At 36.1% G+C, this 24,534-nt stretch overlaps 1 protein-coding gene across 6 annotated transcripts in view; it reads right to left on the bottom strand.

Moving 5' to 3' along the window:
* Nucleotides 1–2,508: 2,508 nt before the first annotated feature.
* WDR72 (WD repeat domain 72) overlaps nucleotides 2,509–24,534 on the bottom strand; it is a 244,968-nt gene continuing 222,942 nt past the window's right edge. For all 6 annotated transcript variants that reach the window (XM_033190066.1, XM_033190064.1, XM_033190068.1 and 3 more), the window contains 2 exons: nucleotides 11,985–12,089; nucleotides 2,509–6,483 (listed from right to left, as the gene is read on the bottom strand). In XM_033190066.1, the coding sequence (XP_033045957.1) occupies nucleotides 6,428–6,483; nucleotides 11,985–12,089 (161 nt within the window). In that variant the 3' untranslated portion in view covers nucleotides 2,509–6,427. The remainder of the gene's footprint in view (nucleotides 6,484–11,984; nucleotides 12,090–24,534) is intronic.

Raw genomic sequence — 24,534 nt, 5'->3', positions numbered from 1 at the left:
CCTCTCTTCACCTTCCCCAAAACACTCAATGGCCTCTTCCTAGCCTGGAAATGTAACTGCTATCTGTTTCACCTGGGCCTGGAACTGTGTGTGTTTGCTTGGTGTTTTGGACATGTTGACTGATCCTACATAACAAGAACACTTTGAAGATGTTTTCAGAAAGGCTGCCTGTATTTGCTATAGCATATACTAGTTCTAGCAAAACACCAGGAATTGAGGAAAAGCCTATTGCCCATCAGTTTCCAATATTAAGGAAGAACAAACTTATTTCTATAAGGGGGTTGGGGGACATCCTGGTTTCATTTCAACCCAGGCACAGGAGTAAACAGCTTTCTCAAGACAGTGACCCTCATCCACACAATGGCAACATTCTCAGCTTTAACCCACATGTCTTGTGTCCAGGTCTTCTGCCTTTACTCTCAGGTGCACTGAGCCTCTTTGCTCAGACAGAGCCCTCATTTGATTTGCACACAGAACCGAGTTGAATGCAGTCACTTCTAGTTAGGACAATCAGAGAATGTGGCTGCATTTTGAAGATGAAGAGAAAACTCTCCATATATACTCAATCCTCTGGATTCTTCGATGTTTACAAAGAAAAAAGGGGACAGCCTTGTATTATTTTCCCAAAAAAACATAGGTGATAGGACTCTAAATCAGATTTCTTCCTTTTTCTTAAGAGAACAGCTTTAGTCTGAGAAAGGGTAAAGAAGTAACATCCCAGTAAATAAAAAAACAGCAACCTACTACTACCAACATGTATGAGAGCAGACTATGACTTCTGTATTAAGGGGAATGATGAATGTTTTCACATTATGGGAACCGTTTTAAGCACAACCTTAAAATAGTGCTTTAGAGATAGGTGAAGATATAGAGAAATTTGTCTCTACACTTTAAACCTTTTCTCTCCCACAAGGATTTTTTTAGTAAGAATATGTTTTTACTAGACCTAAGAGAATGTGAAAGAAAATTTCTAGCCTTGAGTGTTGCTGCCACCTACATGGCGGGAAGACTACAAACAAAACCTAACACCTTTCAGACAGGCATCAGCTGCAGTATGCTTTCTATGAAAATGTGCTTTAGAAATCTCCAAATTTGTTTATTTACTTCACTATCCTGAAGGCAAGTTAGTATTTGTTAGTTTCACCTCATTTTCTATCTCAAATTCTTGCAGATGTTGGAGTAAATGGCTTTGCTTAGATTGGTGTGAATATACTGATTATTTGAAATAGAAGCTGATTCAAAGAAATCTTCCTCATCATAAAAAAATCCCAAGTGCAACTTGATCCCCATAGCTATGTCCTAGGGAAAGGATGAAGGTTCTTAATCTCACTGTACTACAGGTCCTCCCTATTTCCCACCCCAGCCGATTCTAAAACACACACACACCTCCCCACCTCAAAAAAAAAAAAAAAAAAAAAGGAAAATGAAATGAAACACTGTTTCCTCAATTGATTATATAGTAACTATAAATTGATGCTAACGGGGATAACACAGACGTCACAATTCTTTTGATATTGATCAGAGAGGTTATTTCTGATAAGAAATGTAGTTGACACTACAGAATTAACCAGAAACCTCTTTAAAAGTCTAAAGCAAACCTGTGATATGTCAAGAACATCATGGGCTGTCTTTTTATCTTGGAAGGCATCATCCAAGGCCACGATGCTGTTCCTGAGGCTGTGAAAACACCTTCTCCCTAGAAAATATACATGCAAGATCGAAAACTTGATTGATGACTTTACAGATAATTGCAATTAAAATGATTGCTAAGTGAATAAATGATGAGTTTTGGAAGCATGTGCCAACTAATTATTGCTATTACACAATGTTACGAATATTGGCGTTTCCCCGGCATTTGGCACTTTGCAGATTTAGGCACAGTGTACTATGGCCTAAATATGGACTAATTATCTTTAGTGTTAAAAGCTTTGTATTCTTGAATAAAAATCATTGCTATTTTTCCAATAGCAGGATGCTGAAGACAAAAAATGACCCTAAAATTGATGTTAGGAAAATAAGCTCCGTGCAATGAAAAATAGGCATTTGGAGGAACAATGTCAAAGGAAGAATAAAATATGCTCCGCTTCAACCCTACCCTGGAACTCCTCCTGGTTTTGTCCCTGCCAAGAGGGGAACCATTCACGTGGTCACTTGAGTGGCCTCCCCACACCACTTGTGGGGCTGGAGGTGGGGGCTGGGGTGCTGGTCTGAACCACTCTGCGTGAGAAGCCCTGCATATAATGGGTGCCTAATTTCCCCCAGTATACCTCTAGAAGTAGGCCATTTCAGACATCTTCACTGGTTTATGACTTTAATTTTCGCATAGTATTAAAATAACTATTTCTTACCATTTGCATCGTTATAATCATGCTTGTAATGATGCAATTGTCACAGTCTATTTACTTGCAGTGTGTTTTCTGGGGTATAGGTGAATTTATCTTAGACTTCACAGGCAGGATCCAAGAGTAGGTGGTGGCAAAGCAAAACAAAACAAACAAAAAACAGCAATCAAGAGAAATATATTTTAATACAATATTTATAAAAACTAAATTACTGCAAAAACTCCATAACATCAACATTTTACATAAAGATGGTATCTGAGAAGGTCACGATGAAGGTGAAAAGAGTAAAGTAGTTGTACCAGGACAGGCCTCCCATGAGACACATGCTGCCTTCCAGGGGCCCCAAATTGGATGGGCGTTTCCAGTGGCATGCTCTTATGGAGAGACCTGTTAATTTCCAGTTTACCTTCTCCTACCTGCTACCTGTAGGCTCCTCATTGAGCAAATTACAATGTGAGGTGACCTGGGGACTATTGTACATGAAGCCGTGCCGCTTTATCTGAAAGATATCTACTCAAGAAAGTTTTAATTTTGCAACTCTTTTGGTTAATTTTTTAAAATTTCAAAAAACACCAAGTATTATGCAAATGTTTACAAAGCAATGACTTTCTTAGGAAATTTAACACAATTTTTGGCATTTTACATATAAGACAACATTTTGTGGAGAATAAAGGAGTCTATAACACTGCTTTTATATAACTGAGCAATCAAAATGTATGAATATAAAACTTAAAAAATTGAATGAGTCCATTCTGTGAAAATAAGGCTGTAAAATCAATTGGAATTAATGTAACCTGAACTTTCATTTTAAACATATGGCATAAAATTTAATTTTAAAATACTCAATTATTATAATGTGCCCTCTAAGGATGAAAGAGAAATAGTATCTTTTCTAAAGTGTTCGTTATAATAATAATAAAAGGATTCTAAAAATACAGAACACTGGAAAAAATGTATAAGAAAAGAAATAAAAATCACCAAAGCTATCATCTAAAGATAGAATATTAATATTTAACAAACCGTATTCTATCATTTTTCTAATACCATCATGTTCAAAGTAGCCTTAATTTAGTTTCTAAAATAGTAACAGAATGTTTGATACCTGGTGCTACTTTTTAACTGTGTGTTTCTAGCATTATACATTTTTCCTTATATTTGAAATGTTTAACAGTGTTCAGATTGCTTTCTAGCACCTCTGGATGAGCCCTATGAGAAAGCTCTCCAACACAGGGGAGGGAATGAGGCTCTGACAAGCACAGCAAGCACACACGGCCTGGACACACTGCCGAGGAGCCTCTGCTCTTAACCCTCCATGCTTTCCAGATACTTTTTCCTGCAATATACAATGCAGCCAATGTGAAACTCAACAGCAAGTCAAAGAGTCAAGGCTTGCAAACTTGAAAATATGATATTCCTTTGGGGGATATACCATACACACACACACACACACACACACACACACACACACGTGTATGTATCTATATCTATCTATCTATATATATTCATAAATATCACCAAGATGATTACCAAAAAAGAAACACAAGATAAAATTTTTAAATAAATTATTTATTACAATGACAGGAATACTCTGGATACAAACACATTTGCTAATATAATCACTCACGGTTACCTAGGGCTAGATGTACAAAAGGACACCCATATCTCATCAGGAGAAAGACAACTTTGAGTCTCTGGGTGTAGTACCAAGTGGTTATGATCACCACGTACATGGTCCATCCAGTTAACTGTGTGACAATTTGCTATTTCAAATTCTGTCATAACAGAAATTACTGAAATATGTTGAATGCCAGTCAATATAAAGAAATCATTTTTAAAGAGACTAGTGAATTTGTGTCATAAACACACTTGTGTATGGATATTAGGAGTGCATTGCTTGAATTATCTCTAAAACTCTATTTTTAGGAATTAAAAGTTTTCATAGTTAATGATATTGGTCTTCAGAATTCATATTGATAAAAGCAAACTTTAGTCATTTAACATGAAAGTTTAAATTTCAGAGATTCTAACATGTGATGCCGAAAAATCCTAACATTTCCATTTAGTAATGTCAGGGTTGTGCCAATTCTAATTTGCTGTAGCTAGTAATATCAGAAAATACTTATCAGAGATTCAATATTGGTTTCATTAGACCTGATAAATGCTAAGTATGGCAACTATTAAAACCTATTGTTATTCTTGTTTCTAAAAGGGAATAATAGGATGTAGCTATAAAAATAATGAAGCTTATTTTTCATAAACATATGATAACTTGAGCATCCAAATAGGTTTTAACAATTAAAAATGCCTCATTTGAGAGGACATACACTTATTTGATATTGCCATCATTCAAAATGCTTTTGGGAGTCCTTACAATGACCTTGACAGCTGGTATACAACATGCTAGGAAATATAATCCATCGCCTAACTTGCTGCCTTCCTTTATTTTGAAACTTGTTTGAATGACTTTTGACTGTTTCTAAAGGAGGGGGAATATATTTTTCAGTTTTCAAAAGATGATAATTTTCCATGATTATTCCTATTAACACTATGTTAGTTTCTAAAGTTCAACTCAAATGTAATTTCAAGCAGTAAAATCAGATTTTAGGAAACAAAGAATGCATACTGTAATCTACTTTAAGGGAGTCACACTCATTTGACATCTTTATTCTGGTATGTTTATTCAGGTCATCATTAATTACAAGTTCCTTCAGGGTACAGCCCATGTCATTTCAATTACATAGGTCACTTTTCTAATTTCCCCATCTCCTGTCTACAGTATCCCAGCATAAGACCTGAGGCTGGTCCCATGCTTGAAAATGTTTCTTTAACTGAAGTGACTTGAACTTCTCTATTAGATACATACATAGATAGATATAGCTACATATCATATATTTAATGCTTTACATTCCCTTTTCAATTACATAGTTATCTTTTCTAATTTCCCCCTCTCCTGTCCGCTGTATACCACCATAGGACCTGAGGCTGCTCCTATGCTCAGAAATATGTTTCTTAAATTGAAGTGACTTGAACTTCCCCATTAGATACATAGATAGATAGATATAGCTACATATCATATATTTAATACTTTGTATCCTTTTGTCTATGGATTAGGCAATAGTTATATTAATAAGATACATAGGTTAATAATATTTTGATGATTTTCTGTAAATTGAGGAACGGTGCAATATAAATCATAGTGAATAAATCAGATCACCGAAGGCTTTAATAGAAGAGCACTTTATGTCTATTCCTATTTATGCTGTTTGATATATTTTAGTTTTAGAATTCCTGCCAGTCAAGCTTCTTTCTGGGAAAAGACCTACAAGAGTTTATACTTAATAAGGATCAATTGTGATATGCCGTAAGTTGATTCCCCTTCCCTAGTTCACATCTACATGGCCAAGAAGATCAACCTTTAGCTAAAGACATTAGCCTCAATGTCATTAGAAGTCCAAATTAACTCGACAGTACAAGGTTGGTCACTGTTATACTTCGTATCACTTATTTGGGCTAATTGATAACTAAATGGAACTGGTTATTTCCTGACAACATTTCATGCTTAGGGATGAGATTTACTGCAGTAATTGATCTGAATTAAAGCATATCCACTAAAACAAAATATCCTAACCAGACAAATCAAAGTTGGTAAAATTTTATATTAAATACCTTGAAGCAACATTAAATTTATAAGCATTGTGTACTACATTGGTTTTAACATTGTTTATTATATAATTTAGGGACTAAAAGGATAAGAGAAAATTTAAAGCAGTATTGAATTTGTGTCTGTGGACTGGCATTCCCTGTTGGAAATATTAACAGAAAAAGTAAGAAGCGGCAATAGATAATGATCTAGACAATATCTTTCTAAAATTAGATGAATCTGAATATTTTCAATCAGTATGTATTGCATTTTGATCAGCATGTATTAAAATCACTTTTAATACATGGTCGCTAAAATATTAGTAAATCTACTACAGCCTAATAACTTGACCAATAACAACAATGCTTTTATACACTAATAAACAAATTGCATCGTTTGGATTTCTTAATTTGTCCAAATTCAGCTCCTACTGATGAGATTCCATTTAAGACACCTTGCAGGGGCAGACCTTTGCTATCCATGAATGATGCCTTGGCTCACCTAGGAGAAAAGCAGATATGTTGGGTTATATGGTGAAATCTAAAAAGAGAAAAAAGAGAAAGACCAAGAGGAGGGGAGGGAGAGAGGAAATGAAGAACAGATACAGAGAGGAAGAAGGGAGAGAATGAGGGAAAAAAGAACGAAAGGAAGAAATGTATTGCTTGTAATTTCTACATGTCTTTTCCATCCTAAAATAAGACAATATAATAAAAATGTACTTGTCTTATAAAGTAGATAAATACACTAATTGCACACATTATTTATAGCTTGGGTTTTTTTTTAACTGCCAAGGAAGATGGAAGTTTTCTATAAGAAAAATTTAGTTTGAAATTTGTAAATTTCCATACATTTCAAATAGTTTAATTGTTCTTAGGAAAATCCAGAACTGCAGTTTTAGGGTCAAAATTTATTAGTTGAAATACTGTTTGAGTTGGAGAATCAAAAAAGTATTTATTTCTCAGACTACTTGGATGATTGTCTTTGTAGGCTAAAAAAAGCCACTCATTTAAAATCAAATTGACTACCAAACTAACTGGAACATTGTTCCTTAATAACTATTTCAAAACACATTTATATTAATGACATGTCTATGAATAGTAACTTTCACTCCTACTGGCAAAAACTATGGTTTAGTTAAACCAATACTGTATACTGTCTGTGTGTGTGTGTGTGTGTGTATGTGTGTATTAATGTATACTTTTACATTCTTTAAAAAATATGTTGATGTTTGAATTTTCCTCTTGGGTAAATTTTAATAATGTGATATTGTTAAAAACAACTTGAAGAAAGTGCTTATATCTTCCTACTGGAATTGCTCTTAATTCTTCTAGATTTTTTTTTAGCACTAACCATAAGAAGCGTGTTCTCGATGGCCATGATTGATGGGCTGCTCACACATTCCACATTTTTTCTGCTTCATGCATCATCATCAGCCATCTCCAACACTCCAGTCCTGAATCTGTCCTACTTTCTGTTACCTGATTTTTGCTGGTGATTCATGAGCCAGAATAGTAAAAGAAAAAAAAAAAAAAAAACTCCACCTTGGCTTTTCACAACGTAGTATCCCCTGGAAACTCTGTGAGAAATCTAGTTTTGGTCATCAGACTCATGCAAATATAATATTGATTGACAATGATGTATATAGATCTACATACATAACCTGCCTTATAAAAACCACAAAAATGTTCTATTAATGGCAGAATGCATACTGATTATAAACTACTTAAGAATGATGTGGAAACACTTACGTAAATGCATTTTGTTGGACTTCTAATTCTCTCTTGTCACTATCATTTTCAGCAGAAGCTACTTTGGAGTGTACACTGTTTCTAGTGCACTAAAAAGAAAAATTATTAATTTTCCAAGCCAATATGGTGACAAAGGCTTAAGATTTCTCATTAACCCTTTCGCAAAAAATTGTGAAGGTCACACTAAATTTTCTATCATCATGACTTTAAAGATGAGGAGCTAGAAATCCTTAAAAAAAATTCTGAAGAATGAAAAATGAGCTTTAATCACTGTGAAAGAAACAGTAAGAAGTTAACTAGCAAAAGGCTCCACTGAACTATTTTTGTGATAACGTCTTTCAGATTCAGAAGCAACCAGGCCTTAAAGAGCCAAAGAAAGAAAGCCTAATGGCCCTAAAATCTCAAAAAAGGGAACTGCAAGTTCATGATATTGTCTCAGTGCTGCTATTACTAGACATCAAAGTTATTCCCACAGGTTTCAGGAACGTATAAATGCCAGTGAAGGAGCAAGCAGACTTCACAGAGTCTGAGCCGGAAACTTCATTCTGGGATTCACCTGTGAGTCAAAACTCTTTGCTAATGAATTATTTCAAAGAAAAGACACTGCTGAGAGATACTTTTCCCTATCAGACAAGACCTCCAGGTTCACTAGCAGGGTCAAAGTAACAGGAATGCTCTGGTCTAAAGGTGCTTTGCCTACCTTAATGGACTTCAGGCACTCACCTGGGTATACAGCTTGAACCCATAAAGAGATCACAATGGCATGATGAATAAGGTAGAGTGCTCTAGAGACCAGGTGAACAACCACTCCACAAGGCGTCTAAATTGTGACCTACATGCAGACTGCAGCCCATTTACAAATGGGTCATCCTAGTCAATTCAGTGCTGGAGAAGGAGTGATGTCAATACAAAAATAAACAATCTACATTCTGAGTTCAAGCCCCATTGTATGCAGAGGTAATACGTGAAGTGGTTCTTTCTCTTTTATATACATTCAAACAACCTGGCTTTGTTAGTGACATTTTAAGACTCTCTATCAACATCTATATAACAACTTCACTTTTCCCAAAAACTTAGTTTTTCTGTGCTTCAATGTCCCTTTTGCTTTCTGCATATGAAAATACGTTCGCATCCACAATACAAAACCAGAAGAGTTAAAGTCAAGTGATGTTTACAGGATTTGCAAAGAAGAGAATTTCTGTGGAATGAACAATATATAAAGCAATATACTTGAACTGTGCTTGCATGGAAAAACACTTTTTTCCATTTTCTATATGCTGTTCAAACAACTGATCTATTCATTAAAATGATGTAATAATTATATTAGTCATTTAGCATTGCATAGATAAAACCATGTAAGTTCAATATCCATTAAAGTTAGAAGATTGACCACATTCAGCTTTGTAACTGGGGGATTTTGCATGTACATAAAAATGTTAAAAGGAATTTTGAATGAGTGAGAACATTCCAGTTGAAAATGGTAAGAATGTGCATTCAGAATCAAATGCACTCTTTTCCATACAATGACTAAAGAATACACTCACACAATTACAAGTTTAGTGACTGAAGCACCTCTTCTGGTTTGAGGACATCTTCCCAAATCTCACCACCTAAAAACCCCAAATTTATTTCTTCTTCTGACTGGGGTAGTTAATATTTCTTCCGACTGAGGTAGTTAATATTTTCCAGAGAAACACCACTCACATGTGGTGAACAGAGGTAACTGAACTGCTAGAGGAACGCTTATGGTTTTGGAGCCCCTACATTTTGAAATACTTGATATTTTGAAGTTAATGCTTGGGCTTTGAAAAGTGGAAAGTCATATTTTTATAGTTCAAGAACGTCCTTCTCTGCCACCAAATTCACACAAGAAACATAAAACTTATTTTCCTCCATGTTCAATTTTAAGAATTTTGCCCATCGAATACTCATGCTTCAAGGAAATACACTCTCTCATCAAAATCTTTCTTACTAAACAAGCACCTCTGTCAGAAGTGTCTTAATTTCTTATCACAGAATTTTATCCACACAAGGAGCAATAAATAATTCATGTCACTGCCTCTTTGTTGTGTGTCCCTGAACTGCGCAGAGCTGGAAGGCTGACAGCTGTGTCAGGACAAGCACCAAAGCTCTGACATGACAAGTGACTAACAAGTTTCTTTCAGTTCATAGCGAAAGAAGACAATGGCCCAAAGTGCAGAAAGAAATCCTAAAACAAAATCAAACGGTGTCTTTCTTTTTAGCTAAGTGTTTGTTATGAGCTTATTTCCAACCCACAAGCCCTGGTCATTTTATAGGACTGCCCAGCCCCCTTTATTCCTCACACTGGCTTGGCCATTTACTCCTGGCCACGGATCAATATGAGCAATTCTTGGAGAAATACGATGTCTCCATGACAACCAAGCCACAAATTCTCAGTGGAAAGCAGTGAGACCAGTAGTGAACTCTCCAGAGGTTTCTAGGCCTATAAGGCAAGATGTCTTAAAATGCAGGAATGGACAGAGGAAAAAGCCAGAGTAATTCATTCTTTATTACCAGTATAATGATGTCCGATGTATAGAACAGTACTCACTTTTTGAGTTAAGATTTTTTATCAGCACCTATATTTTCTAATTCATCTTTCTTTCTTGATAAATGCTTTTGTGTGTATCAATCAGATAGAGAATGTTATATTTGAATCTCATTCCCATTCCATTCATATTAAGCGATGATGGAAATTTATTCTACTTTTGAAATGATATAAAGCTGATCTACTCTTATCAAAAACAGTGGACAGTTAGGTAAAAACTTGACTCATAGATCTACCTGCCTGACAAAATGAGTAATGGAAAACTGTGTATTAAGACATTTTTAAAACCTAATCAAAATTCGGCAAAATTAGTCAAAACTAAAAGTAATGGATAAATAATTTTTATTATAGAAATTTAACACTACCATTTACCCTCTCCCTTTTAGAATGAGACTCATCTACATTTTTCTTTTAGCTATTATGGCAGGGGGTGGGGTTAACTTGCTCATTAAACATTTCTATCATTGCTAAAGATGCCATTTCTCAGTTCCATGGGATCTGAACGTAGAAGTGTGGTTGAGAACAGGCACACAGCAGCAGTCCATCTTCGGAGGAATCTTGGTGGAGTGAAGAGGACTGATATACAATGCCATCGCCACTGTGCCTATTGGGGTTCCGAGATGACTTAGGGGACCTGACATAGATTGCAGGCTGCACCTTTCAGTGAAAATTAAATCTCAGTAGCTCTCCTTGGGGAAGGATCAGGGGACTGTTTGCAGCTGCCCCCTGTCAACGAAGGCTACAAGATTTGGAAATCTCTTAACTAAGCTGACAGGCCACAGAGAGGATGAATCAAAAATATGATACATGGATCAGCACACAAAGATGTGAGAGGGTAGAGGGTACACAGGAGCCAGATAAAACAGGAACCACAAATATTAAGTGGAGGAGATATTTAACTCTTTCATTCATGATCATAAGGTACCTTCTAGCACCTTATAACTTTATAATTATCCAGGAATATTCATCCAACTTTTACAAGATTTTTTGCTTCTAATTAATTAGTTGTTAAGGCTAGGCATGCTTCAAAATGAAACAAAAATAGACACAGAAATCTATGTATAAGTGTTTCTAGCTGTAACCTTCTAGTACATTTCTCTCATTTCTATAAAGGATATATACAAATATGTAACTTTGACAAAGAATGGCTTTTATTGCATGAGAGAAGGGTACTATTTTCTAGACTTTATTTTTCCCTAAACATTTAACAGTATTCATTACCATTATGCTAAAATCCTCTCATCCCAGTTATAGTCCTGTTTGTTTCTAGGAAGGTAAATTGAACTGTAATTATGACAATTTCTCTTTTCATCCCCATCTGTCCACTTCCTCTCCCCTCTTGTTAGATCCCATTATTTGAAATATTTAAAATGTTGCCATTTCTCTATAGCTTCCAATCTCTGGCTCTATTAACCATTTAGCCTAAAATTGATGATAATGAACTAATAGCGTCAGCTTCCCTTCTCAGTCATAAAGCCTTTGTACTTCCTCCAACTGAATTCTTGATGAAAGAGGAAAAGATAACAGCTCCACACTGTGACCCCTGGAGGTGACCATTAATTTGACCGTGCAGCTGCTAAGAGAAAACAGCATTACAATGTCCTCTCCCCTCACCCCCTTCCAAGGACCCCAAAGCTGTGTCAAATTTATCATTTTATACTTGACTATTTTTAAATGGCTTTCACCTGGACTCTCAGACTCTTCCAAGACACATCTGTCAGGCATGTCCTCCACGTCTTGGAAGTTTGCCGAGTTTGAGTTGCTGTCATGCTTGACCGGACTGACTGGAGCTATTAAAAGAGAGAGAGAGAGAAAGAGAGAGAGAGAAGCAAGAGGATGAAAAAGTAGTAGCAAATACCATTAAAACATTTCCTTTCAGTTCCACAGATATTTCCAGGGACACACTATGTAAACACAAATAATAAATTGAAATAAAATGTATCCTCTAAGTATTTATTGGCAGACATGTAATTAGTTGAAAAATCTATAGATGTGACTTTATCTTAGAAGAAAAATAAGTTCACGGCATCAGCTTAAAAGCTACAAAGTAACAAAGTGATCTCTTCGAAGTAGAAATCGTATTTTTAATGCATAAATCTAAAACAATATAGTCAATTAACGGCAATAGAACACAGAGAGAAGAACATCAGGCTAGTCAATTAGGAAGACCAGCTCTGTACTGGTGGCAATGGTTTCTCTCATTGCACAAATCACAGCTAATGAACATTTTGTGCGCATTTTGGCTCTCTTTCATTAAATTAAAAACTATGGTACCAAACACCAGAAAAACTAGTACTATAAAAAGTAAATTTTAAAATGTAGCATGAATATACACTGAAAATTGTAATAAGAAGGGCTGTTGTTTCAAATGGTAGGTCTCCAGACAACCAAACTATCATGAGATATTGCAGGATTATCACCACAGACAGAAACTAGTACAGAAGTCTAAAATTTCCTATAAACCCATGGTATCCACTAATTCTGTCTGAGAAATAGACTCAAGTTTCCACATTTTTCCACAAGTTGTAAGACTTGCTCTATGTCGTCTCCAGGAAGTAACATATTTCCATATTACATTTGTTCTAGAAAATAATTGTCAGAAAAAGTGGGCCTTGTCTTCATGAAGAAGCTCAGTAAAAAAACAAAGCAAAACAAGCCTGCAATAGCATAAATTAGGCCACAATTAGCCAAACGTTCTAAATATATAGATACTGTTGAGTACAGTGGAATTTTATTTATTGTAAGTTGCTGCAGTAAACACCATCACTGATTTGATAACACATGCAACATATTTATAAGCCATAAATGCAATAAACAAAATATATATTTACAATCATACATAAGATATGTTTGTTGGCACAGGGGAGTGGGCCTGGACACTGTTTCTAAACCTCTGTTAGGAGACAAGAAAGCAAGGGAGAGGCTGAGACTGTGCTCCTTCACACATTTGGTACATGATACAACGGTGTTCCACCCAAAGTCCAGGCAGTATTAGTAGTGTTCAGACCTGGCACACTCCTCCACTTATTTTTTTTTTTTTTTTTTTTTTTTTTTTGAGACGGAGTCTCGCTCTGTCACCCAGGCTGGAGTGCAGTGGCCAGATCTCGGCTCACTGCAAGCTCCGCCTCCTGGGTTCACACCATTCTCCTGCCTCAGCCTCCCGAGTAGCTGGGACTACAGGCGCCGCCAACTCGCCCGGCTAGTTTTTTGTATTTTTAGTAGAGACGGGGTTTCACCGTGTTAGCCAGGATGGTCTCGATCTCCTGACCTTGTGATCCGCCCGTCTCGGCCTCCCAAAGTGCTGGGATTACAGGCTTGAGCCACCGCGCCCGGCCCTCCTCCACTTATTTTAATGGAGTGTGAATAGCACTGATGTTTGTAACCTGAAGACCACATAGACAAACTTTACAGAAGACTAGTAACACGATTCTGGTTTAAATTCTCCCTCTACATTGTTTCACCAACTCTCTCAGTACACAGATATGACTTCTCTGTTCTATCAAAATCCCAGTGTAGTTAGAATTCACTACTTCTCTAAAATCTTTTTTGGGGAACAAAATGTAAGAAAAGCACAAAATTGCTATTTTCAATAATAAATCTGATATTTTCATTTTCATCCATACATTTCTGTGGACTTCATATGCAACAGTGTCTAAGTCATAGAAGGTGTTCTTGAAGGATCTGTGAAATGAATGAATGAACACATGAATGATGCAGAGGTACCATGCTAAATGTCCTCCTAATCCAAGAGGATACGTGCTTTCAATTATCTTTTCAATGGGTCTGTTCAATTTCTTGTTAGGCCAACTTGAGACCAAGGATGCATGTTTGCAAAATGGTGATGTGGGTTAGTTTGTGACACTGAAGGAGAGGATGTGTGGCCTATGTAATTATTGATGTAGCTAGTTTAATTTTCTTCAGTTTAGGTCATACTTACAGATTATTTTTGAATCCATAGACTTTTTGTGAAATGTTTAAGTGGTATAGTTAAATGTATCAGTTTCATTCAGAATACCATTATGTTGGTCAAGATTTCCTGGCCAACTTTAGTGATTTTTATCTCTGTATATCTTACTTGATAATTTTCTGAAATATTTACATTGGTATTTGTAAAAGAAATAAATCACATAGCTAAATCTATTACTAAAAGCCAATGAGGTAGCACCTCTATTGATTTGGGCAAATGCATTGCACTTGCCATCCAACACACTATTCTTTCATAATTTAAAACATTTCTCCGTTCATTCATTTATTCATTCCTTCAAAAATATTTATCAAGCACCAAACAAATATTCAGAAGATACTGTTTTAAATCAGGGACCTCACAGAGGAAGAGGACATGGTATTAGACAAAGTATCTGTCTGCAACCATTCTTTGTGGCAATAAAGTGGTCCAAGAATGAACTGACATCCCAAACCTCTCAAAAAGGCCAGAAAGTTAGGTGTAGTTTTAGCTGCATGATCTTCATTAAACTCACACTAGTAGGTAGCAGGCTACTACTTTGCTTCCACCTCTGATTTTGGGGGGTCTGGCTTGTGTGGGGGAGGGAAGTAAAGATGGTTATTCTTCAGATATTGTACTTGGTTACAGATTAGTTTCCAAATTTGAAATGATACAAGCTTTGTCATTTTTACTGGGTAGTTCCTAGGGCAACCAATTAAATTTACTGTAGAAGAAACAGCTACATTCTACCAGTCGGGAATAGTAGGCATTGGAGAGGTTAATTATTGCCATTCTACATTTTCTTTCTTTCTTCTTTCTTTCTTTCTTTCTTTCTTTCTTTCTTTCTTTCTTTCTTTCTTTCTTTCTTTCTTTCTTTCTTTCTTCTTTCTTTCTTTCTTTCTTTCTTTCTTTCTTTCTTTCTTTCTTTCTTTCTTTCTTTCTTTCTTCTTTCTTTCTTTCTTTCTTTCTTTCTTTCTTTCTTTCTTTCTTTCTTCTTTCTTTCTTTCTTTCTTTCTTTCATAGGCTAATCCTTGCAATTGTTCTTTTGGGTGTCTCCTGTGATGTTTCATCACTGAACTCTGACATGATATGTGACCAAGGCTTCTCTAATGAATCACTTCAACAATGATGAATCAACAAATATTGATCTAGTGTTTATTATGGGTAGAGCTCTGTGTTGGACTGTGAGGGGTAAAGACATTAAGGCACTTTTAATGTGCCCTCATACAACCTGTGCTCTAGTTGAAGTATGATGAAAAGTAACTAGTAGGAGCACTGGAGACCACATTCTAAGAGGGACATGGTTTTTAGTAGTGCAGAGGCGAATTCTTCTACAACAGAGTAGTCTGAAGGTAAAATTTGAATTAGACCTCCTTGAGTAGGAATGTGGAAAACCCAAAGGGAGCTCATTCAAGGCAAAAGAAAAGGGTGTGAACCTAGGCATGACCAAAGATACACATTAGCCTAGTGCCACGGATATATTCGTTAAAGCTGCTGCCTACTTGGTATGCATTTTTAATGAATTCTCTTTACACGTCTCTTTGAGCTTTTTCTAAATTGCTGTTGTTAGCTAATTCTTCTCACCTGTGAAAGTTAGCTATAGACAGGTTTTTCCTTGCTTTAGATAGTCAATAATTTGATCTTTACTGATGGTGGGCCCATTTATCACAGTAAGTTGTCCTTTTACTATACATATTGACTTTTATTTATCAATACCAAAGTCCATTTGTAGCTCATCACTAAAGTTCTTGGATATTTTCAGTAGTTTTTGAAGGTGCATTTCAGAGCTTGGCAGAGAGATACTTTTGACATCAATATAATGCAAATGGTTGCTACACTCATTTTTAGCTTAAAATCAACTGTTTTTCCTTTGTAATGGATTCTGAAATAGTTCAGATTTGGAGGTAAGGGGCAAAAAAGACAAACTCTTCTTGACAGTTCTGCCACTGAAAGATGTAAGGCTATTCCATTTACTCATCACATGCCTCAAAATATTGATGACTGAAGGGCCAGTGTTCTAAATATCTTTGCAATATCTTTGGTAGCTAGATAAGAGAGGAATCTATGAACTTTGTATGGATGTGTTTCACTATGGTGCATTTAACTATTAGTGTAATTCTTCTAGATCCTAAAGAAATGAATTGTTCGGCCAAAGACAACATGAAATCAATAGTTTTTAAATCACATTCGAGAACACTGTAAGAGGAAATTCAGGAGATAGTATGAGAAAGACTCTATAGCAGGATTTGTTGTTAAAATTAAAAAAGTGGTAGCAGGGCCATCAGTGGTAATACTCCTCCACCTGCTCTATTCTCTAATTTTGGTTTCAGTTATCCTCTAAAAACTCCCTTCTCCCTTTTCTCATTACTTGCAGAAAGATGGTATTAGCTGTTAAAGGGGCTAGGCCTGGGCAGCAAACAACTCCCCCCAAAAACATCTCCACGTCCCCAGCAAAAGAGTGGCCACTAGAAAAAAGTTTCCACCCACATCCACAAACAGTGGCTGGATCTTCCAAGCTAGGCAACTGCTGTTGGACAGACGGAGCCCATTAAAAAAATCCTATAATTCACAGTAGGAATAAAATCTACAGTCCTAAATAACATTTTCAATACAATGACTTATGAATGATTTAAAAATAGATCTCATTCATCATCTGTATCGTGGCTTTTTGGAAGTAATGAGGATATATATAGGAAAATCGTTAATAAAAAGCAGTTTGAAATGTTGGGTAACTGAATAGAATAAACCACTGTAGTTACCAGACAAAATCCAAACAAAAATCTTAATTACACACTAATCAGGAGCACAAAAATAATGTACAGGATGCAGAGGTCAGGAAACACTAAAAGATAGCTCAGGCCTGTGAAATAAGCAGTGAAAACTCTAAGACCGGAGTTGAACGCTACTAGCTCAATATGGTAGCCAAGAGTTGAATACCATCCTGCTTTGTAATTCAAATCTCTCTCCAATTTTAAAGAATCACTATAAGATAAACTAGAATATAGCATTCTAGAAGTATGGAAGTGAGAAAGCTGCATACAATTCAGGTAGAAGAAAATATAAATGCAAAACTGGCAGATCTCAAAAGACTGCAAGATATTTTAAACCAGAGGGAGGCATAATCTATGAAAAGACGTTAAGGGGTAACACCAAATTTGTAAACAAAGACAAAGTCATTTGAACAGACTCCAAATTCAGTTTATAAGTGGAATCTCTCTGGACAGATGTCTTATCAGGAAAACATGTCTGGCTAAAGAGCTGTGTCCACATCACCCTTATTTTAAGAGTATCTAGCCGGGCGCGGTGACTCAAGCCTGTAATCCCAGCACTTTGGGAGGCCAAGATGGGTGGATCACGAGGTCAGGAGATCGAGACCATCCTGGCTAATGCGGTGAAACCCCATCTCTACTAAAAAATACAAAAAACTATTCATTTAAATACACACAGAGGCCGGGCGCGGTGGCTCAAGCCTGTAATCCCAGCACTTTGGGAGGCCGAGACGGGCGGATCACGAGGTCAGGAGATCGATACCATCCTGGCTAATACGGTGAAACCCCGTCTCTACTTAAAAATACAAAAAACTAGCCGGGCGAGGTGGCGGGTGCCTGTAGTCCCAGCTACTCGGGAGGCTGAGGCAGGAGAATGGCGTAAACCGGGGAGGCGGAGCTTGCAGTGAGCTGAGATCCGGCCACTGCACTCCAGCCTGGGTGGCAGAGCAAGACTCCGTCTCAAAAAAAAAAAAAAAAAAAAAAAAAAAAAAAAAATAAATAAATAAATAAATACACACAGAGAGGATTAAATTATTGACTATTTAGGCTTAGGGGAAAAATCTGTCTATAGCTAACTTCCACAGGTGAGAAATATGGCTAGACCACCCAGCCAAGTTCAGGGAAGATAAATGAGAAAGAGGTATAAATTGCGTACTAAATCTTTTAAAATATTGTTGTATGCCTCTCAAATACAAATATTGTTCTGTTATTCAGGATTTTGAGCAAAGGGCTGCCTCAGTAAGGCTGATAAGCAATACTGCACTTCTAGCCTAATGCAAGGCACAAGGTAGGCACCCAAGAGTATTTATCAAATGATTGGGTGAAATTGCTCACAAGGATTCCTAAGAAGTAAAACAAATCAAAACTTTTTAAAAATCAATGATGAATTTCACTTGCAATTTTAAGGGAAAAATCTTGAGGTCTAGCTAGGGTTTACAACTCAAGCTTAATCAAACATGCCCGGAAACCTCTTATTAATGCCAACAGGAAGTCTGTATAAAGAAGGAAACCCCGTCTGACTTATTTTTGGATGGAAAATAATATTCCACACTGGTCAGCCTCCATATATATTTATTTATTTAAAAAAAGAATATTAAAAAATTTTCATCGAAGAGATGAACTTATGAGTTCCCAGGGAGGGAATGTGTTGTATTGTTAAAAAAAAAAAAAAAAAAAATCCTTAAACCAGAAGATCTAGGTTTCAATCTTACCTCTGCTCCTAATAGTGCAATCTTGGGCATGCCATTTCACTTTCCTAAACTCAAGTTCTTTCCTTTATAAAATGTGGGAGTTGAAGTACACAGCCTCTTTGATACCTTCCAGCTTTGAGACTCAAATATTCTGCCAATTAAGAATCCAAGACCAACCAACTACTGAGTATACAATTGAACAGGATACCAAGAGGGTAAATAGCCACTACACTAGTGTGGGAACTAATGAGGACTTCAGAGGTCCTTTCTGAATTAAGGAAGATTGGCATTTTCCTAAAAGAGAAAGTGTTCCTTCTTGGTTTCAGTTTCCCAGTGATAAGGAGGTTCTCAATGATTGTTTGTTGAACAAATGGACAAGGTTATGGAGCAGTGTGGTGTTCCTGTGGACTCATATTCTCCTCAATTTAAAGGGAGAACCAGTATACTCCCAACTCTTTCTATTCCTTTTATATGTAAGGATGGGGTCCATGAATTCATTTTGTCTTAGTCAAGCAAGGCATGAAAGCCAACTCAAATAAAGTTATCTAAACTCTCAGAATCTGAAAGAGACTATAAGGATATAGGACGGAGGGAAAGAGAAAATGTGTAGGTTGGGAAGAAAATGTGTAGGTTAGGAAGTAGAAAAGAAAAGTAACAGGGAATGGTACAACTGCATTCCTTCCTCCTGCTACATTTCCTCACTCCCAACCAGGGTAATTCTAAGAGTTCCCATCGGGAGGTTTGCCTAGATTTCTTTATGTTCTTCTTTGGAAGACCATTTTTTGTGGCAAGCAGTGTTCCAAGGAGAGAGCTGGTGAGTAGATGAGCAGATACTTAAAGAAAATTTCAATAATTTCCATGACTTTGGTCTCTGAATATTACCGAGTAAATCTCTTCTTTACCAAATTGTAGATAAATATAAAAAATAAGAAGTAATGTTTCTTATTTTTTTATATTTATCTACAATTTGGTAAAGAAGAGAATTTCTAGATACAAGAAGTTAATTGGTCAAGTCAGTAAGCTCAATTCCAGTTTTTGATACCATATAGATAATGAAGAAAAAGAGATTCAGAAATATCTGAAAGGATCTGTTCATCACTAAAAGAAGTATGGTGGTGAATGATGGCTAAGAATGTATAGAAATTAATTTGCACTCTTTATGCAGTTTAGGTTCTGCAAAGTCATTTGTTTTCTATGGCAAATACAGAAATGTATTAATTTTACTTACTGTTCACAAGTTCAAGAAAATACTAAGTTGAAAGCAGGAATACATTCAAGGAAGAAAACAAATAGATACCCATGTATTCATAAATTGAAGAACAGTCAGTAAAGGGAAAACTCTGGGAGGAATTTATAGTAAACTTCCCAGCTTGTACTTGAAAATTTAGGAGGCCAGGAAAACAAAAGACACTTCAATCAAAAGAGCATCATGCTAACATTTGAAACTAGAGATAAACATGATTTATATATGAACTTAAGATAAGGATTCACATCACAGGGCAATTTAAACCAAGGAAAAGTACCAAAAAACACTCCCCTCTTCAATCAGTAGGAGCGAAAACTGTTATATGGCACTAGCACTGGAATTCGTAAGAGCAGCAACCTTTCCACAGACTGAACCTAAGACAACACCATCAGTGTGGGGAGAATGGTTGGCAGGCAGTCTCAAATTCCCAGCTGATAGTCGTCTCTATCTCAAGGGAAAGCGTTTGTCTCAGATGGTTAGTCAAGTGTCAGAGCTCTTTCATCTCCCGGATAGGAAATGGAAAATAAGAAAATCACATTATCTAGACTATGGCTCCGTTTTCTAGTTCTTTGTCAACATTAAGAAGGATGCAAGGAACAACATGTCTGAGTTACCATATTTCGTATCATTAGACTGAGTTACTCTGAATGTGACTATTTTTATTTGAATGACATCAAAGTGGTATGTTAGTGTACTTGAAAACATATTGAGATTGGATGAAAGATATGCTTGGATGTTGAAAAGTATTTTACCACAATATGATAATATAATCAGTAGTGAGCATCACTTTCTCACACCCCACACCTCCCCATATGCATTTACACAAGACATAGAAAGCATAAGTGGTCTGTTGGCATCAGCTGGTTCTTACAGTCACACATCTCAATGTAGCCACTCATTTAAAAGTATTAGTTTTATTGAGAGATAAATAACAGAAAGATGCCTTCTCAAATCCTCAAGCTGTCTCACAGCATAACACTCAGTATTTGGACTAATATTTCCAAGAGATGGTTGCTGAAAATATGAAAATGACTTTGATAAGCAGTAGAGTCTCATTTGATATTATACAAACTAGTGACATCTATAAACAAAGGATAGGAGAAACACACCTAAAGAAAGCCAAGTTTTAAAGAGCAAACATGCATGTGTATAAAGGGAAACTAGTAAATATAATCAAATGATACTTCCAGAAAGCCAGGTTCCATACAAAAACATGTTATCATATTGGAGAGCTAAGAAACAGGAAACAAAGGGTAGGAGATGAATAGATATTTCTAGATAACACAGTTTCCTAGATCAGTGTAAAATCTCTCTCTTAATATAGTTTTACACACTGTTTGGAAGAATGCATGGTAAATCTCCAGGAGACTGAGGGTTCCTGAGTTGTGAAATGTTAGACTAATTAGATTAGTTATAGAAAACAATTGTACGGCAGAATGAATGAGAATAAATGTTGCATATACATTGCAGTAAAGTTTGGAAAACATTTAGAGGAAACACAACCCAAAGTATATGTGATACACTAATCATTAGAGAAATGCAAATTAAAACTACAATGAGACATCCTCTCACTCTAGTTAAAATGGCTTTTAGACAAAAGACAGGCAATAATGAATGCTGTCAAGGATGTGGAGAAAGGAGAACCCTCATATACTGTTGGTGGGAGTGTAAATTAGTAGAGCTACCATGGAGAACAGTATGGAGGTTTCTCAAAAACTAAAAATAGAACTACCATATAATCCAGCAGTCCCACTGTGGGGTACATGTCCAAAACAAAGGAAATCAGTATGTCAAAGGGATATCTGTACTCCCATGTTTACTGTAGCATTATTCACTAAAGTCAAGATGTAGAATCAACCCAACTGTTCGTCAGTGGATGAATAGATAAAGAAAATCTGGTACTATACAAAATGGAATATTATTCAGTCATAAAATAATGAACTTCTGTCATTTGCAACCATATGAATGGAACTGGAGGGACATTATGTTAACTGAAATAAGTCTGGTACAGAAAAACAAATATTGCATGTTCTCACTAATATATGAGAGCTAAGAAAATACTGAACTCACAGAGATAGATAGTAGAATGATGGCAACTAAAAGAAGGTCAGTGAGAAGTGGGGGATAAGAAGGGATGGTCAATGAGTACAAAAATACAGTAAGATAGAAGGAATAAGAGCTAGTGTTTGGTAGACTATAGTTAACAATAACTTATTGTACCTTTCAAAATAACAAAAAGAGTGGAATTGGAATGTTCCTAACACAAAGAGATAAGAAGTGCTTGAAGTGATGGAAACCCAATTACCCTGATTTCATCATTTTACATGTATACTTATGTGAAAATATCACATGTAACCCAAAAATATGTATAAGTAGTATGTATTTGTAATAACTACAAATAAAAAATTTAAAATAACCCTAAGTATATGTAATAAGAACATGGCACTGAGCTATCATTTGTTATGACTCAAGGACATTGTGTCAATGTAAAAATGTAGACAAATGCCTAACAGAAGGCTGGTGCTTTAGGAAGGAGGACGAGCAACACAATCAACCAACCACAAGAAAACCAAGTAAGCCCATGAGGACTTCACACTTGGAACACTGTGTGTGTCTCCAGTTACCACTGCCCATGCAGAAGACAATGGAATTTAAGAGGCAATCCAAAGGTCTGGGAGGAAGTAATGGTGAGGCGAGTTTATTTATATAAGAATATCTCTAGAAGAGACTAAGAAGACAAAGACTCTAGTCTGAAAGTAAATCTGAAGAAGAGTACGATTGATATTTGTAAAACTGCTAAAAAGTTATATATACCTATGACTGTCATCTTCTCACTTCCATTCCTTCACCCCATTAAGATGATTATACTCTCCTTCTATTTGACATTACCAGAGTCACTCCTCTATTTTAATTATCCAATAGTAGGTATCTTTCCCTCCAGCCATTCTTTAAACTAAGATAAGTCATATCCCTAAAACCAAGGTCTGATCATGTATTTCCTATGTAGAAAACCCACAAGGACCTTTGTTCACTCAGCAATGAAAGATTCTGGAGCCATGGATTTCATGGCCTTTTGCAATATGATCTCAACTCACATTTAGTGATTTCTCACTAAATGCTACCCCTCTCTTTATCCTTCCGATCTCAGCCTCTGATATCATCACTACAGTTAGATGAGACTGCTCACTGTCCCCTGGATATGCCATTTATTTTCTGCATTTTGCCTCTGCACAGATTCCCAGTTTGAGATATCCCCTCTAACATCAATCTTCAAATCTCTGCTCTCTAAAATACTACTTTTTATTGAAGACTTAGCTGAAATTTCACCTTTCTGTGAAATCTTCGCCAATCTGCCAGTTAACATGAATTTTTCTCCTCTCTTCTGTATTCCTTAGCACTTTATTTGGCCTGTGTTATACTTCTAATCCCATTCTTTGGGTCTCATTTCTGACTACCTCACTGGGGTACGGTAACAGGGAAGCAGACATTTTAGACACATTTTGAGACTTTGAGGTTGATGTTATGAGGATAACTTTGCCTCTATACAATGGAACCTCTGGTGCTGAAATCAGAAGACTGAGCTAGAAGAATCAGAGGGCTGACCCAATGTGTCAGTTTCTGTCATCTTTAGCTTATCTCAGATACCTGGAAATTTATAGATTATATGTTTGCTCCACAAACATGATGAGTCTAATGCTCACGGGACAGCTTACTTTCAGGTAGTGATGACTGAAGAAGTCTACTTTATTTGCACTGAATGTTTATGTAGCATTGGGTGGATCATATTATGCAATATCTCTAGACCAAAACATCATTTTCCCAACATTCACTTTCCTAACCTTCAAATAACTTTATAAAATAATATAAGTCATACGTTGCAAAAGATTACACCTTCTCCCTAAAACAGAAGGGGAAATTCACGGATTTCCACTCCCTTTTCCTTATCCTCATAAATCATAAAGTTAAATTTACCCTAGGGATTTTATTTCTCTGAACTCAATGTACAAGCATAAAACAAATTTTGTTCTCACAGGACATCCCATTTTTGTTTCATTAGTTCAAGGAAAGGGTCACTCAATTTTTAAAGCATTTGGTTTGATCTTTGCTATGATTCATGCTACCTAACATCCACAGACACACTCTATATACTGAAACGTATCTTATATATAAAATGTGTCTCCATGGACCCCATAATGGTGGTACTTCCACGTAAAGTACTCAAAAGCTGTATTATGGATACATGAGTCTAGGTAAAGTGACCAGAAGTAGAAAATTAATTTTGTTGAATATTTAAATAATTGTTGTTTTGCCCAAGTTCCTATTCCACGATAAATTTCTTTTTCTTCTTGTGAAAGGTAAAATACTTCCCTGGGGCTATGGGAGGAAACGCTTTAAAAAATTTCACCAAATAGGAAGCTTAGATTATCCTAGTTCTATTTTATACATTTTAATTCTATGTTCAACCATTGCACTGATATTTCATTCTGCAGAGAGGGAGGTGATAAAAAATTTTTATTAATGTAATAAAGGAAAAAAGAAATAAAGAGGATTTGTCATAATTTAACTAGATAAAAAGAATTCTTGTGA

Source organism: Trachypithecus francoisi, unplaced genomic scaffold (assembly GCF_009764315.1).
Source record: "Trachypithecus francoisi isolate TF-2019V2 unplaced genomic scaffold, Tfra_2.0 Lachesis_group3, whole genome shotgun sequence".
Lineage (NCBI taxonomy): Eukaryota > Metazoa > Chordata > Mammalia > Primates > Cercopithecidae > Trachypithecus > Trachypithecus francoisi.
The sequence above is the reverse complement of the archived record's forward strand: the minus strand, read 5'-3'. Positions and strand labels throughout refer to the sequence as shown.